The following is an 18,134-nucleotide window of genomic DNA, read 5'->3' on the forward strand; positions in this document are numbered from 1 at the left end:
AATTTGTTTCTTTTTTTTGAGTCAGGGTCTTGCTCTTGCTTAGGCTGGTGTCAAACTCCTGAGCTCAAGTGATCCTCCTGCCTCGCATATTCCCAGAGTGCTGGGATTATAGGCATGAGCCACCATGCCCAGCCTGTGATATAAATAATTTCTGACATAAAATCAATAGAGTGATTTAAATTATCATTGACACCAACAGATTATGTATGCTTAATCAAATTCACTAATTTGAAAATTTCATTTAGCACACACACACACTTGTAGCTGTTACCTTTTCAAATATGAGGGCAAATTAGAGGGTAGGTTCTTTCGTTCCTGGCAGCTTTATTTTCTCATGAAGTCATCTTTTCTTCTATCTTTCCTAAAATGCCCCAGTTGTCACTTGTTCTATCCCTAGCAGAGACAGAAAAAACTTTTATATGCTATTTATAGTCTTAGGGTTTTTTTGTTTTTTTTTTTTTTTAAGATTTAGTTCCATTTATTTTTGTCTCTTATTTTCCTTAATGATATTATTGCCTTTTCTGGAAAACTCTTATTACTCGATTGTGTGTGGGCATCTTTGCACAACATATATTGACCTCCCTGAGCCACTGTTTACGCTAAGTTTAGTACATGAGTAGCGAATAAACATTTAGAGCTGGCAAATACTGCATTTTGAGATGCCTTCCAAATCAATGCTCAGTTGATTTCTCTAGTTGTGTTATCTAATTATTTGAATATTTTATTGCATTTTAGCTTCATTTTATAAAAACAAGTGGGGTAACAAAAGCATCGATATCATTCACGAGAAGTACAGGTCTTATAAGTTGTTTTTTTTGTTGTTGTTGTTGTTGTTTTAGAGTCCAGTGGCTTTTATTAGGTTTGTCTCGTATACCATGAATTCATAGGGAATAGGTTCCGGCAGCTCAAGGTCCTTTCTTTGCTTCTCACAGGTGTGCTATTCCTATTACGCCATGAATTCATAAGGAACAGGTCCCAGCACCTCGGCTCCTTTCTGTAGCTTCTCACAAAGTGTAGGACACCTATTATGCCATGAATTCATAGGGAATAGGTTCCAGCACCTTGGGCCCCTTTCCATTGGTTCTCACAAAGTGTGCTTCTCTGGGTGGAGCAGGCTGTCGCTTCAGTTGAACCCAGGTACCTTTCTCTTTGGCTTCCTTCTTTTTCTGATCATTTTCTTTCACGCGTTTTAGGAAGCTATCTCGGCTCTTAGAGTGCTTAATGTGTTCAATATGCACATTAATCCTCTTGGCAAGAATCTTGCCCTTAACTTGTTTATTTACAACAATTCCAACAGCATGCTGGGTAACGTTGTAGACTCTTCCAGTTTTGCCATGGTAACATTTGTGGGGCATGCCTTTTTGAACAGTACCCATTCCCTTGATGTCTACAATATCACCTTTTTTGTAGATTCACATGTATGTAGCCAAAGGAACAACTCTATGTTTTCTAAAAGGCCTAGGGAACATGTATCAGGTGCCTCTCCTCTTTCCCTTTGTGTTCATCATTTTGGTGAATTACTGGAAGATGGAGGCTCCGGCCAAAAGACTATAAGTTTAATATATTTGAGATGAAGTTGGAAATTATCAAGTGTCAGTGTTCAGCCTCAGTCATGCTTCACCTCATTGGCTGTGGGTTCAAGTAGGAAGAAAAAAGCAGTCAAAGAACATGTCTAAAATGGTGGGAATATATTGGTAAAGATTATATCCAAAAGATAAGAACTAATAAGGGATTTTATTTTAATATTTTTAGATTTTAACATACAGAACTTCCTTTAAATGTCTTTTTAGTTTTTTTATATATAACATTTTATGCTTTTTCAGTTATTGATTATGTACATGTTTGTAGGAATACATTATGCAGCTTAAGTAGATGGTCTGGTAACAGTCTGCAGATATAAATACATAGACACATTGTATAAAATGATACTTTCATCTTAAGCTGTAGGCTGGCTTTAAAATATGTGTACCATTTAACTTTTTTTTTTTTTTTTGAGACAGTATCACTATGTTGCCCGGGCTAGAGTGCCATGGCGTCAGCCTAACTCACAGCAACCTCCAACTCCTAGGCTCAAGCAATCCTTTTGCCTCAGCCTCCTGAGTAGCTGGGACTATAGGCATGTGCCACCATGCCCAGCTAATTTTTTTCTATTTTTAGTTGTTTGGCTAATTTCTATTTATAGTAGAGACTGGGTCTCGCTCTTGCTCAGGCTGGTCTCAAACTCCTGAGCTCAAGCAATCCTCCTGCCTTGGCCTCCCAGAGTGCTAGGATTACAGGCGTGAGCCACCTCACCCGGCCCATTTAACTTTTTTTTAACATAGGTACTACGGTATCTAGAAAGCTTTTAATAATTCTGGGGATCTTTTCAAGCTAGAAGGCTCATTCAGCATATGCTTTCTTTTAAAAAATAATGGTTAACTTTTTCAAATAAAATCTCTTTTATAACATCAAAAAGTTCCCAGAAGGAGTGAAAGTACTGGGATTCCATCACCATTCTTGACTTTCCTGTTTATTTTGGATTCATAATAGAGTTTTAAATATAATATGATCAGGATTTTAGTTCTACATAAGTTTGCTCAGTCTGCTATCTGACTTCATTCTTTCTTCTATAGAGGAAATTCAGTCTAAATGTAGAATAGTTCAGTTTGAGGAGTAGTGGCCCTTTTTCCCTTTCATTCCCTATTCCTCCCTAGTAGAAATTTTAAAGTTTTTGGAAGATTATTAATTCTTTCAGAAGTAGGGTATTCCTTAGTTTATGTAATAATCATCATATTTTTTGAGAATCCTTAATTCTTTTTTTTTATTTTTTTATTTTTTTTGGTTTGTTTTTTTTTTTTGAAACAGGTTCTTGCTCTGTTACTCAGGCTGGAGTACAGTGGCATGATCATAGCTCACTGTAACCTCCAACTCCTGGGCTCAGGGGATCCTTCTAAGGAGCTAGGAGTACAGCTGCACATCATTACACCCAGCTAAGTTTTTCACCTTTTTGTGGAAACTGGGTCTTGCTCTGTTGCCCAAGCTGGTCTCAAACTTCTGAGCTCAAGCGATCCTCCCACCTCAGCCTACCGAAGTGCTGGGATTATAGGCATGGGCCACTGCGCCTGGCCCAAGAATCCTTATTTCTTAATCTGACATTCAATTAATCAACATATCTTTCCTTAACATTCTGGATAAAAAGAACTTAACTGTATGTGGATTTTTAGTTTTCAGAGAATTAGAATACAGTAATGTAGACTTAACTTTAAAGCTCTAGTAAAGCACCACATGTACTCACCATCAAATTGCTATTAACTGATCAACACTTAAGTGCACATATAGTAATAACATTCATTGAGTGTCAGGCAGATGGGAGGGGGGAGGGGGAGATGGGTACATATACACCTAATGGGTGTGGTGTGCACCACCTGGGGAATGGACACGCTTGAAGCTCTGACTCGGTTGGGCAAGGGCAATATTTGTAACCTTAACGTTTGTATCCCTGTAATATGCTGAAATTAAAAAAAATAAAATAAATCTCTAGTAAACGTAATTTTATCTTCCTTTGATGATTCATAAGGCATGTCAATATCATATAATGCCTTAACATTTTGAACATATTTTATGACTTTTGACTATAGCTATAGTAGGTATAGAGAATTAAGCTAAATTCATCATTATCTTGAGTTATTTTAGATAATTTTTCCCTGATGAGATTTTTGTTTCTTTTATTTTTTAACAAAATTCGGTAGGCCTGTAGAACCTGATAAGATCTTTTTTACTCATAAAAATATAGACTATGTCCTCTACTTTCCACCCTCAAGTGCAATTTACTGATTTTTGAAATTATGTATATGTGAAGATTTATTCTTTTAAGGGATTTTTAATTTTTTTTTTTTTGGAGCGTCTCACTCTGTCACCCAGGCTAGATGCAGTAATGTCATCATAGCTCACTGCAACACCTCAGACTCCTGGGCTCAAGCAATCCTCCTGCCTCAACCTCCTGAGTAGCTGGAGGCACCTGCCACTGTGCCTGGCTAATTTTTCTGTTTTTAATAGAGACAGGATCTTGGTCTTGCTCAGGCTGGCTCAACCTCCTGAGCTCATGTGATCCTCCTGCCTCGGCCTCTCAGTGTGCTAGGATTACAAGTGAGAGCTACTATGCCTGGCCTGGATTTTTCACATATCGTTCAATTAAGAATGAGTTTACTCTGGCTGGGCGAGGTGGTTCACACCTGTAATCCTAGCACTCTGGGAGTCCAAGGCCGGAGGATTGATTGAGCTCAGGAGTACAAGACCAGACTGAGCAAGAGCAAGACCCTATCTCTACTGAAAATAGAAAGAAATTAATTGGCCAACTGAAAATATATAGAAAAAATTAGCTGGTCATGGTGGTGCATGCCTGTAGTCCCAGCTACTCAAGAAGCTGAGGCAGAAGGATTGCTTGAGCCCAGGAGTTTGAGGTTACTGTGAGCTAGGATGATGCCATGGCACTCTAGCCTGGGCAACACAGTGAAACTCTGTTTCAAAAAATAAATAAATAAATAAATAAATAAAAAGAAAAAGAAAAGAATGAGTTTACTAATTTTATTTGAAGCAATGGTTTCTCATGTTTATCACAATCCTCATTCATTGGACAGCCATTTCTTGGGTGCTCTGCCATGTTCTAGTTGGTAAACTATGTGCCGGGCATACAAAATTGAATAAATGAGTAAGATATAATCTCTGCTTTCAGGAACCTCTTAAGCTATGCCCAAGGGAAAACAGATAAACAAGTGTATAGTATTAAGTGTTATAGGTATTGTGACAAAAACCCCAAGTACAGTTCAGTCATAAAGGAGGAAGCGAGTGATTATACTGAAGGGACTGGAAGGAAAAGCAACATAGAGGTTGCTTAGTAAAAGACAAAAAGATGTGGAAGAATGTTCTAAGAAGAAGGAGAAGTAAGAGCAAAGATAAAAAGTGTAAAAGAAGATTGTGCTTTTGAGAGCCATAAATAGTTTGGTAATGCTGGGACCTGGATTTTAAGGTGGGGTTTGGGGATAGTTAAAACCAGGGACCAGATTTTGGAGAGACTTAAATACCATATGAAGGATCTGGGGCTTTATTTTAACAACGAGGAGATAGAAGGTGTTTGAAGTATTTTAAGGAGGGCGTTAACATGATCATTCTGGTGGGAGTATAGAAGATCAGTTAGGTGCAAACAGACTAGTCCAGACTAGAGATTATGAGGCCTGAATAAAGGCATAACAGTAGAGATAGAAACAGGGAGGATGGCTGGTGTTAAAAAGATGCATCTGGCAGGATTTGGTGACTGTGTAGGAGTTTAGGAGGAAGAAAAGGGAGAAATCTAGTGTAATTCCCAGATTTCTGTCTGGGGTCAGATTTCTTTTTATAGTGTGCTGGGTGATACCATTGACAAGGATGCAAAGTATAAGAATAAGAGTAGTTTGGAGGGTGGGAAAGGGAAGAGAACTTGTTAGTTATCTTAGACATAATGAATTCAACAAAGTCCTATGGGACATCCAAATGTATTTATTAATTTAGCAGCTAGCTGTGTCCTGGTATGAAATTCAGAAGGGAAGTCTGTACTAGAGGTGTCACCATGGAGGTAGATTGACATTGATGCAAAGGAGATTATTCAGGCAGTGCTTTTAAATAACAAGGTGCAATAATTAATACATAAGGTTTATTATAGAAATTAAACAGAGGACCTCATTGTGTCATCGGTTATCTGAGCCCATAAATGTAGACATTTTAGAGTGATCTACTTATTTATTTATTTTATTTTATTTTGTTTGTTTTTTTTTTGAGACAGAGTCTCGCTTTGTTGCCCAGGCTAGAGTGAGTGCCGTGACGTCAGCCTAGCTCACAGCAACCTCAAACTCCTGGGCTCAAGCGATCCTCCTGCCTCAGCCTCCCAAGTAGCTGGGACTACAGGCATGCGCCACCATGCCCAGCTAATTTTTTGTATATATATTTTTAGTTGGCCAATTAATTTCTTTCTATTTTTGGTAGAGACGGGGTCTCGCTCTTGCTCAGGCTGGTCTTGAACTCTTGACCTCGAGCAATCCGCCCGCCTCGGCCTCCCAGAGTGCTAGGATTACAGGTGTGAGCCGCCGCACCCGGCCTGTGATCTACTTATTTAAACCTTCACTAAATGGTGCCTCTAGTTACTGCTAGTTACTTTGGGTATAGTTTCTCTCTTACTTTTTTTTCACTAGGCTCTGCTCATGTCAACTCTTCGGTTATGGTACCTTAAAAAATGCTAAATTGCTTTTAAAAAGTCAAAATGTGTAGATTCCAAGGGATATCAACTTTTATAGTCACATGGTTATTCCTATCTTGAACTATCTGCTGGTATTTATTTTTAGTTTTGTCAGGATAATTCTATAATATGAGTTAGTTGTGTGTACTTGAAACAAGTCATGAGCATGAGCATTTAAAATTATATGTCATGAGCATTTAAAATTATAAAGGGAAATTCTGGTGTGATACTGTAGCAAGTGATGGTATAAACACAGCAGCAAGAATTACTTTTCTTTGAAGTGAAGAAAGGTGTTGATTCATTTCTGTGGTAGTAGATGCTAAGCAGTCCTGGATATCTTGAAGTTTTAATACAATGGGGAACCAGTCAAAGCACAAATGTAGAGTTATATAGTATATCTATTTTATTCCTTTTGAGATAGTTTAAAACAAATTTCTTGACCCCATGCTGTGAATATTAATTTTTTCATGATTTATGTAGTTTGTTTATCGATGGACACTTTTACAACAGGATTTATGAAGCTGGGTCGGAGAATAACACGGCAGTTGTAGCAGTAGAAACTCACACGATACACAAAATTGAAGAAGGGATTGGTAAGTTTTTTTGTTATTCTAGTACCTTTGAGCTTAGCTTCCTGGATTGAGTTTTCTTGCCTTCTGTGCTTTGTTCTTCCCCACTCCTAATGTTCCCTACCAATACTGCAGCGCTTGATTTGATGGGGGTACATCTAGAGATACCACAGACTAAGATGCTAGGGCTGTCAGTTGTTTAATATCAGTTTGCTAGGATAGCCAAAAATATTTTTCATCTATCAAAATCCCACAAAGAAATTTGAGCTCAAGGTTGATCCCTATCATTGGAACGATGACTGATGAGGTATTGACTAGAAAGCACTCAGTGGAAAGAAACTTTGAAATTATACAAACCTGGGTTTGAATCGTACTCTCTCTCACTTCTTAGCTGCATGTCCTTGGGAAAGTTACTTTATCTTTCTGAGGCCATATATGTAAAACCTAGGGAACACTCACCGCCTTACTAAATAAGATGAAGCATGTAAAAGTGTATAGTATAGTATCTGGCACATAGTGGGAGTTTGGTAACAGATAGCTGTTATGCCAAACTTCTTCCAGAGGAGTTCTAAACAATACCAGCAAGAGCAAACTGTTAGCCCTTCACATAAATCAGGAAACTAGAAATTTTTAATTTAAGCTTTAGGGAAGAGTCATTCAATAAATAACTGATATTTTTTTCCATTTTCAGATGCAAGCACTATAGAAGCAAATGAGGATATGGAAATTGCTTACCCCATAACTTGTGGGGAGAGCAAAGCCATCCTTCTCTGGAAGAAGTTTGTATGTCCAGGAATAAATGTGAAGTGTGTCAAGGTAATTGTCATTTCTTTGCTGAAGCCTATTTTGAGACTCCTTGTTGAGACTCCATACCAACAGGGTATGGTTTAATGCCTCCTTTTTTCTTCCAACATATCAATATTTTTGGATTTTTGCGGCTGTTGTTCTGTTGTGTCACAGTAGGAAAAATAAGGACTTTGGAGTGACATTTACCTGGATTTAAGTCTCACTAGAATATAGGCTACAAAAGAACAGGCAATTTGTCTGTTTTATTCACCTAATGTATCCCTCCTCCCCAGTACATAGAATGGTGCTTGGCATATAGTAGGTGATCAATAAATATTTGTTCAATGAATGAATGGATGCATGGAGTCTTGTCTGGCTGGGTGATCTTGAGCAAGTTATTTAATATTTCAGAGCCTCATATGTTATAATAGGAATAATACATATATATATACACTGTAAGGCTGCTAGATTAAATTAGATAATGTATATAAAATGCCTTTCACTGGTGTGCATTGTGGTAGGGTTTATTAAAAATTATTATTGGTAAAAAGAAATAAATTTTGTGATAGGATAATGTGGAAATAATTGATCATTCTGGCCCTGTTGGTAGCAACAACTATATTCACATATAATAGTCTCCATAGCGGTATCATCCTAGATTAATAGGGTTACAGAGTTTTGAGGCTCTGCAGTGTTATTGGTTTCTACCATACTTGCTTTTTCCACCACATCTTGGATCTTGTCGTTAAAGCTGGATAGATTACTTCAGTTTATTTGAACAGCATTTGCAACACTAGACCCAACCACCTGATTCCAGGCATAAATGGATTTTAGATACTAATCAATAATCAGAGATGAATATCTCTGATCCTCCTCATGTGTTCTGGGTTTTTTTGTTTGTTTGTTTTTATTTTTTTTTTTTACCAGGAAAAGGTACTGTGCTCAGAGAAGGATCATCTCTGTCACAATAAGACAGGAGGTTGGATAATACAAGACTATGATTTAGGATGTCATCAGGGTATTTTTTTGAACATAGCAAACAGAGTTATCATTTCATTATTATCTCTCTTGGCCTACCTGAGTTTACATTGGACTATTTTGGACTTTTCTCTTTAGTTTAATGATCAGTTGATCAGTCCCAAGCATTTTGTTCATCTGGCTGGCAAGTCTACTCTAAAGGACTGGAAGAGAGCTATTCGTCTGGGTGGAATCATGCTCAGGTAATCTCTAATGTTAGGCACATACCTTTCAACAAACTTTGGGGCACTGAATCATCCAGTCTTTTCTCTTTGACATTTTTATTCTGTCACAAGGATCAGCTTGAATAATCCATGCATTATTTGACCTTTACCAACTTTTTCTTAAAATCCCAAAAGATTGAATTGAATTAACTCTTCCCAGCATCTAGAGCAAGTTTTCTGCTGTCAGGATGTTGGGTAGGATCCTCTCTGGTCAGACAAGTTCAGGAATAGATAGATAACAGTTCTGCTTGAGATCACCAAGCAGAAGCAGGGCTAAGCCTGATGCTGAGGAAGCATAACTACTGTGGAGAAGGGTAGGCTGACTGACAAATCCTGAGATAATCTGGTAAAGTAGAGGGTGCTGTTGATAAATAACAATTAGGCACAGTGAATGTAATCCTTGCCATCACACAGAAATAAACTTCAGAATGTATTATATATCCCACTCCCATCCCTTTTTTTCCAATATGTTTACCATTATAGTTTTTCCCTTATGAAGATTAAAATTAGTATTCCTTGAGCACTTACCTGAGAGAAAATTTTAAAATGTGATCAAGAATTTAAAATTCCTCTCAGAACTTATATCAAGGGCCTTAAAAATACCTTATTCTTTGTGTCATCTTAATTCTTTTTAAGTGATCTAAGAAAAAGATATAATGCTTACAGAGATTTAAGCATAAGGATGTTCATTGCAACATTGTTTATTATGGTGAAAATTATGGTCTGCCTTATGGTCGAGAGACTTCTAAAGTAATTATGGCTTGTCTAAGTATATATGAGTATATACTATGGAATATTTACAGATATTAAAATATTTCTTTTTTTTTTTTGAGACAGAGTCTCACTCTGTTGCCTGGGCTAGAGTGCCATGGCATCAGCCTAGCTCACAGCAACCAAAAACTCCTAGGCTCAAGTAATCCTATTGCCTCAGCCTCTCAAGTAGCTGGGACTACATGCATGCTCCACCATGCTCAGCTAATTTTTTCTATATATTTTTAGTTGGCCGATTAATTTCCTTCTATTTTTAGTAGAGACGGGGGTCTCACTCTTGCTCAGGCTGGTTTCGAACTCCTGACCTTGAACAATCCGCCGCCTCGTAAAATATTTCTGAAGAGATTTTACAGGAAAAAATGCTTATGGTGAATGTGAAGAAAGAGCAAATATAAAACTGATTAGACAGTGTGATTTTAGCAGTGTTAAAACACACATACGAGGCCGGGCGTGGTGGCTCACGCCTGTAATCCTAGCACTTTGGGAGGCCGAGGCGGGAGGATTGCTCAAGGTCAGGAGTTCAAAACCAGCCTGAGCGAGACCTCGTCTCTACAAAAAAATAGAAATAAATTAATTGACCAACTAAAAATATATATACAAAAAATTAGCCAGGCATGGTGGCACATGCCTGTAGTCCCAGCTACTCAGGAGGCTGAGGCAGTAGGATCACTGAGCCCCGGAGATTGAGGTTGCTGTGAGCCAGGCTGACGCCACGGCACTCACTCTAGCCTGGGCAGCAAAGCGAGACTCTGTCTCAAAAAAAAAAAAAAAAAAACCACACACATATGTAGGTAAAATTTAGAAGAATAAAATTCACTAAAATGTTGACATTACCTGTGTGTTGTAGGATTTTTTTTTAGAAAGGGTAGTTGTTTTCTTTATGGTTTTCTATATTTTCTACAGAAAATGTTAAGTTTTGTTTTTTAGAGACAAGTTCTTGCTGTGTTGCCCAGACTGGAGTGCAGTGGCTATTCACAAGTGCTGCCATAATGCACTGCAGATTCCAACTCCTAAGCTCAAGCGATCCTCCTACTTCAACCTCCTAAATAGCCAGGACTATAGACATGCACCACAGTGCCTGGCTAAAAATGTTAAATATTTTCCTAACATATTATTTTTATAGTCAGAAATACCTAAACATTATTTCTTTTTTTTTTTTTTTTTTTTGAGACAGAGTCTTGCTTTGTTGCCTAGGCTAGAGTGAGTGCCATGGCGTCAGCCTAGCTCACAGCAACCTCAAACTCCTGGGCTCAAGCGATCCTTCTGTCTCAGCCTCCCAAGTAGCTGGGACTACAGGCATGAGCCACCATGCCCGGCTAATTTTTTCTATATATATTAGTTGGCCAATTAGTTTCTTTCTATTTATAGTAGAGACGGGGTCTCGCTCTTGCTCAGGCTGGTTTCGAACTCCCGACCTCGAGTGATCCACCCGCCTCGGCCTCCCAGAGAGCTAGGATTACAGGCGTGAGCCACCGCGCCCGGCCTAAACATTATTTCTTTAAAAATGTGTTCCAGGGGCCGGGCATGATGGCACTCTGGGAGGCCAAGGCAGGAGAATTGTTTGAGCTCAGGAGTTTGAGACCAGCCTGAGCAAGAGCGAGTCCCCGTCTCTACAAAAAAAATAGAAAGAAATTAGCTAGACAACTTAAAATATGTAGAAAAATTTAGCCAGGCATGGTGGTACATGCCTGTAGTCCCGGCTTCTCGGAAGGCTGAGGCAGAGGATTGCTTGAGCCCAGGAGTTTGAGGTTGCTGTGAGCTAGGCTGACGCCATGGCACTCTAGCCCAGGCAACAGAGTGAGACTGTGTCTCACACACACACACACACACACACACACCCCATACACACAAAATTGTTCCAGGTGATTTGTATGCAGAAATCAGTAGCTGAAGCCAGTCCTGGTGGATCATACCTGTAATCCTACCACTCTGGGAGGCTGTGGCAGGAGGATCACTTGAGTTCAGGAGTTTAAGACCAGCCTGACTCAGGAGTTTGAAACCTGAGCAAGAGCGAGACCCCATCTCTACCAAAAATAGGAAAAACTGGCTGGGCATGGTGGCATGCACCTATAGTTCCAGCTACTGGGGAGGCTGAGGCAGGAGGATCCCTTGAGCCCAGGAGTTTGACATTGCAGTGAGTTATGATGACACCACTGCACTCTACCAGGGTGACAAAGTAAGACTTTGTCTCAGAAAAAAAACAAAAAGGAAATTGAGCCTTACTCACCCCTCCATATTAAAAATAAATAAATAAATTAGTAGTTGAATGAAATTGGGGAGGAATACCTTTAACTTTCATTTTTGTTATTCTTGCCCTGTTTTATTTACCCAGAAAGACAAGCATATGCCAATTTCCCTCCAGTAAAAAGGAATCAGAATACCTAAAAAGACTGGTATGAGCAAGAGTGAGACCCCATCTCTACAAAAATTAGAAAAATTAGCCAGGCATGGTGTCATGTGCCTGTAGTCCCAGCTACTCAGGACGCTAAGGCAGGCAAATCCCTTGAGCCCAGGAGTTTGAGGTTGCAGTGAGTTATGATGACACTACTGCACTCTAGCACAGGTGACAGGGACCCTATCTCCAAAAAAACAAAACAAAACAGAATGCCTAAAAAATCTTCAGTGAAAGCCAAGTGACATTATAACATAGAGTTTACTATAATTAAAATACCCTCTGGCCTGTGGATACAGTTATAAGGAGATTTTATAAGGAGAGGGGATTTAATATAATCAACTTTGCCCTTTTTTATTTTTAAGAGAGTTGTTAATCAATTGTTTCTTTCTTTTTCTTTTTTTTTTTTTTTTTTGAAGAAAAGATATTTGCTGAAGCTTTGTCTCCAAAAGTGGCAACAGATCTTGCTGGTCTAGGAATAATAATAAATCAGAATTTCATCATAAAATTTTAATTCCCCTGTGACATTTATTTATTTATTTTTTTGAGACAGAGTCTCACTCTGTTGCCCAGGCTTGAGTGCCATGGCATCAGCCTAGCTCACAGCAGCCTCAAACTCCTGGGCTGAAACGATCCTGCTGCCTCAGCCTCCCGAGTAGCTGGGACTATAGGCATGTGCCACCATGCCTGGCTAATTTTTTCTATATATTTTTAGTTGGCCAATTAATTTCATCCTATTTTTAGTAGAGACGGGGATCTCACTCTTGCTGAGGCTGGTTTCGAACTCCTGACCTTGAGGAATCCTCCTGCCTCAGCCTCCCAGAGTGTTAGGATTACAGGCGTGAGACATTTCTTAATTTTGTCAGGATTTCCCCTTTTCGGTTTTGTTTCAATGAGATTCTGTGGTAAAACTTAGCTATTGTGAGGAGTATGTACCTGAAGCTTAGTAATAATTGGAAATAGAAAAGAATACTCATAATGAGTAAACTAAGGAGGGAAGAGGAGTACTGGTAAATGTGGGTAAGACCAATGAAAATTGAAAGCCCCAATTAGAATTTTTGCAACCTAATGACTTCTAATACTATTAGATTTCACTAATCTACAGAGTAGATTCAGCAATGTTGTCCCTATTTGTCCCCAAGGCCTAGTTCCCTCTAGATCAAGTGCAGGCTAAACTGGTACTTCTTGTCTCCCTTTGCATAGGAAAATGATGGACTCTGGACAGATTGACTTTTACCAACATGACAAAGTTTGCTCTAATACCTGCAGAAGCACCAAATTTGATCTGCTGATCAGCAGTGCAAGAGCTCCAGTGCCAGGACAGCAGACAAGTGTGGTGCAGACACCCACTTCGGCCGATGGTAGGGGGTAGGAAACCACCTGAAAACCCTCTGTTTTTCAGCAGCACTTTTCTCCTCATTTCTCCCTGGTCTTTCTTAATTTCATTGCATGTGATCAATTTATGTGTCTTGTTGTAAGGTATGGTAATCTTGAGTAGGATTCTATGCTTTGGAAACAGATCTCTTTGTTTTCTTCCAAATGATTCCCCTTAGCCAGACGTCCCTCCGTGTTTCTTTCCTACAATGCATTATAAGCATTAGAAAGATGGTTTAGTAGTTATAGTGCTTATTCAGCAGTCTCACTTTGGTGCCACTTGGCATATTGAGGTTGAATTAGACTGTTTAAAAAATCCTTTGCTTTGGCTCAGTATAAATCTCTTTAAAATTATAAAAAACAAACAAATCCTTTGCTTTACTAGTGGTCAAGGCAGAAAGGTAGATTAGAATGATGAATGGTTTTCAACCATTAAACTGAGGTATATCAAAGACAACGTATCAAGACTGGGCTGGACTCTGGAGACTCTGCTGTAAGGGTCAGAGAGTTCTGCCTAGAAAAGCTCCAGATTAGCAAACTGAGCAGATGAAACAGAATGAGCACACACTTAAGTATTGTTGAGCTTGGGACTAGCGCTCCTTACCATCCAGGAAAGATAAACATGTGAGATTATTACTAAACATTCAGTTAGTCCAGCTGGAGACTTACCACAGTTGGATAAAATATGTCTCAACTATTGTCATAAGACATATAAATATGTCTGACAGAGTCACAAGAATGCTAAAGTATTTAAAAGGTTGGGGAAGTACACTGTGCTTTAAAAATGACCTTATAAGGTTTCTTTTGGTCAGCCCTAATATTCTGTGAGTAACCAGTGGGTGAGTAGAAGCCAAATCTCTTAGAGTTTAAATCTTTCAGGAAAATATAAAATATCTGGCAGCTTGAAATTTTGGACACTTAACTGTTTCACTTGAAAAGTAAATGTAGGTCAGGCATGGTGGCATGTGCCTGTAGGTAGGTAGTCCCAGCTACTCAAGAAGCTGGGATTGCTTGAGCCCAGGAGTTTGAGGTTGCTGTGAGCTAGGGTGATACCACAGCACTCTAGCCCAGGCAGGAGAGTGAGACTCTGTCTCAAAAAAAAAAAAAAATCTTAATATACAATTGAGCTCACGCCTGTAATCCTAGCACTCTGGGAGGCTGAGGCGGGAGGATTGCTCAAGGTCAGGAGTTTGAAACTAGTCCAGGCAAGAGCAAGACCCCATCTCTACTAAAAATAGAAACAAATTAATTGGCCAACTAAAAATATATAGAAAAAATTAGTTGGGCATGGTGATGCATGCCTTTAGTCCCAGCTACTCGGGAGGCTAAGGCAGTAGGGTCGCTTGAGCCCAGGAGTTTGAGGTTGCTGTGAGCTAAGCTGATGCCACGGCACTCTAGCCCGTGCAACAGAAGTGAGACTCTGTCTCAAAAAAAAAAAAAAAACACACACACACACAAAAACATATATATATATATATATATATATATATATATATATATATATATATATGTATGTATGTATACATACACACACACAATTGATGGCAAAGAGTCCTCCCACCCCCATAGATCTGCTATACATGGATCTCTTATCTGCTTTTTTTGGTCTCCATTTCTCTTGCTTTCTCTTCATAGGCTAATAAGTAAGCTATAGAAACTTGACGTATTCTAGATACTTAGTATCCAACCTGTTTGTAGTAGGGCTCTTGGTAAACCATCATACATTTTTCCTTTTTTAAAATTTAAAAAAATTTTTTTGAGACAGAGTCTCACTCTCTTGCCTGGGCTAGAGTGTGGTGGCGTCTGACTATCTCACAGCAACCTCAAACTTCTGGGCTCAAGAGATCCTCCTGCCTCAGCCTTTTGGGTGGCTGGGACTACAGACACATGCCTCCATGCCCGGCTAATTTTTTCTATTTTTAGTTGTTTTGGCTAATTTCTTTCTATTTATAATAGAGGCAGGGTCTTGCTCTTCCTCAGGCTGGTCTCGAACTCCTGAGCTCAAGCAATCTTCCCACCTTGGCCTCCCAGAGTGTTAGCACACCAGGCATGAGCCACCGCGCCCAGCCCGTTTTTCTTTTTTTTTTTTTTTTTTGAGGTAGTGTTTTGCTCTATCCCCAAGGCTAGAGTGCAGTGGTGCAATCATAGATTATGACAACCTCAAATTCCTGGGCTCAAGCCATCCGCCTGCCTCAGCCTCCCAAGTAGTTGGGATACAGGTGCGTATCACCATGTCCAGCTATTTTTTTTTTAATTTTTTGTAGAGATAGGGGTCTTGCTATGTTGCTCAGGCTTATCTCGAACTCTTGTCCTCAAGCAATCCTCCCACCTCAGCCTCCCGAAGTGCTCAGATTATAGACATGGACCATTGCGCCTGGCCTATACTTTTCAATTATTTCAGTCTTCCTCACCTTCAATAAGTCTGGGACAGGCAGCCTAACAACCATGCCTACCTTCAGTTTCTTTCGAAAACATACCTACTCAGGAAACATTGCCCTTTTGTGATTTTATAAGTTATCTTTCACTTTCTCTTCAGAGTAAGAAGAAAGCATGTTCCTTTTCAAGGCAGGTTTTCTTTAGAAAATCCAAGGTTCATCCTGGCTCACATAAATGTCTAGTTTTTAAAATAGGGACCTCTAGCAAAGAGGCTAGAATGGTTAAAATAACAAGGTCTCTGCAGTTGTGAATATAAGATAGAGGATAGCTATGACTTTTTCATAAAATTCACTGGTCTCACCTCTACTGGATGGCTTTTAGGTAGCATCACACAGATTGCCATCTCAGAAGAGAGCATGGAAGAGGCAGGGCTGGAATGGAACTCAGCTCTCACTGCTGCTGTCACTATGGCCACAGAGGAGGGAGTGAAGAAGGACTCAGAGGAAATTTCAGGTATTTTTCTTTGTGGCTCAGGTATCTTGCATGGTTTTGTGACTGTTTTCACCATTATGATTGTGGACTTATGGACACAGAAGACCTCTTAATTACTTGGCTGTTTTTTTCTCGTGTATTTAAATACTAACCTTAGCTACAAACATCTTACTTTAATCCATGCAATAGCTCTACAAAGTCACGTCTTACATGGGAAGAAATTGGGATTCAGAAAGATTTCACAACTTGCCTAAGACTGGTCACACAACCAATAAGTGGCAGAGCTGAATTCAGCTGTTGAACTCTATGTAGTCCATGCTTTTCATCCTATCAAACTGCCTTTAATTTTGGCACATTTCTTAGATAAACCCAAGCCTAAGGATGTTAGATGGAAAAATTAGATAGCATGTATTTTAAAGCAGCGGTCTCCAACCTTTTTGGCACCAGGGACCAGCTTCTTGAAGACAAGTCCTTCCATAGATGGGGGTGGGAGTGGACCCAACAGCACCACATTGATTGTGCAGTCAGACCTCTCTGCTGATGACAGTCTGTGCTTGCAGTTGCCCCCAGCACCAGCAGCACTGCACCAGCTCCACCACAGATCAGCAAACACCAGACTCTCACAAGGAGCTCACAACCTAGATCCCTCCCATGCACAGTCCACAGTAGGGTTCATGCTTCTATGAGCATCCAATGGCACCTGATCTGGCAGGAGGCAGATCCCACATGGTGATACCAGCGATGGGGAGCAGCTGCAAACACAGATGAAGCCTTGCCTGCCCACCACCCACCTCCTGCTATGTAGCCGGGGCTGGTTGTTGGTGGTGGGGTACCAACAGGCCACAGACCAGCACTGGAAGTTAGGGACCACCACTCAGTGTTGGGACCATAGTTTTACAGGATGGTGATTAATGGTGATTCTTAGAAGGGACCAGGAGAGGTTTCACATCATCCTCCATTCATTTATTAAATATTTATTACTGCCCATTTTTAGCTGGCACTGTTACTAGACTCAAGGTACATAGATGAAAAGCCAGAGCCACCACCCTCAGGGAGCATATAGCCCCACCTATCCAACTGTTTTATTTTCTTAAGTATAGAATGGGGGGGCATATCTTTTAATTAATATTTAATTTAATATCTTTATTTTTAAAGACATTTATAATAAATATATGATTTTTAAATAAAATTCAAAATTAATTAATACATATTAATATTTAACATATTTATTGGAGGAAAATGTCTATTCTTATAGCAGAGCCATAAAAAATTGAGGATATGATAAATTGAGGCAATTATCCCAAGCCCTTATGCTGCTGAAGAGGCCAAATAATTAGGTACCAACTCAAGGAGCCATCTAGTATTCCAAAAATGTCTTCCCTTTTCTAAGAAAAGGCCCAACAAGAAATCCTTTTGAACTGAAATAATTTTGGATTTAACATGGTAGAAATTTGCCTGAGTATTTATGTAGCATCCCTTGTTTACACTCTGTCTTATCCCTCGTGCCAGAGGACACACTGATGTTCTGGAAAGGAATAGCTGATGTAGGGCTGATGGAAGAAGTTGTCTGCAACATACAGAAGGAAATAGAAGAGCTACTCAGGGGAGTTCAGCAGAGGCTCATCCAGGCTCCCTTCCAGGTCACAGGTAAGTGCACTAATCCCAACAGTCACAGGCATTTATTGAATACTCACAACTGTAGGCAGGTCCTGTTAGCGTCACAGAAACCCTAAGATATAGGTATAATTATCTGCATTCTGTAGATAAGGAAACTAAGGCTCATAAAAGTTAAGTCACTTGTCAAGTGTTTTTTTTTTTTGTTTTTTTTTTTTCTGAGACAGAGTCTCACTTTTTTGTCCAGGCTAGAGTGAGTGCCGTGGCGTCAGCCT

At 39.5% G+C, this 18,134-nt stretch overlaps 1 protein-coding gene and 1 pseudogene across 3 annotated transcripts in view; one reads left to right on the forward strand and one right to left on the reverse strand.

Moving 5' to 3' along the window:
- The window catches only part of GMEB1 (glucocorticoid modulatory element binding protein 1), a 45,662-nt gene that overhangs the window by 14,922 nt on the left and 12,606 nt on the right, over positions 1-18,134 (forward strand). For 2 of the 3 annotated variants that reach the window (XM_012750552.2, XM_012750551.3), the window contains exons 3-8: positions 6,725-6,837; positions 7,505-7,629; positions 8,716-8,819; positions 13,207-13,364; positions 16,135-16,266; positions 17,755-17,892. In XM_012750552.2, the coding sequence (XP_012606006.2) occupies positions 6,725-6,837; positions 7,505-7,629; positions 8,716-8,819; positions 13,207-13,364; positions 16,135-16,266; positions 17,755-17,892 (770 nt within the window). The remainder of the gene's footprint in view (positions 1-6,724; positions 6,838-7,504; positions 7,630-8,715; positions 8,820-13,206; positions 13,365-16,134; positions 16,267-17,754; positions 17,893-18,134) is intronic. The other variant, XM_012750556.2, reaches the window with a different exon arrangement.
- Positions 1,026-1,508, reverse strand: LOC105863470 (large ribosomal subunit protein eL21-like; annotated as a pseudogene).

The sequence above is a fragment of the Microcebus murinus genome, chromosome 2 (assembly GCF_040939455.1).
Source record: "Microcebus murinus isolate Inina chromosome 2, M.murinus_Inina_mat1.0, whole genome shotgun sequence".
Taxonomy (NCBI): Eukaryota; Metazoa; Chordata; class Mammalia; order Primates; family Cheirogaleidae; genus Microcebus; species Microcebus murinus.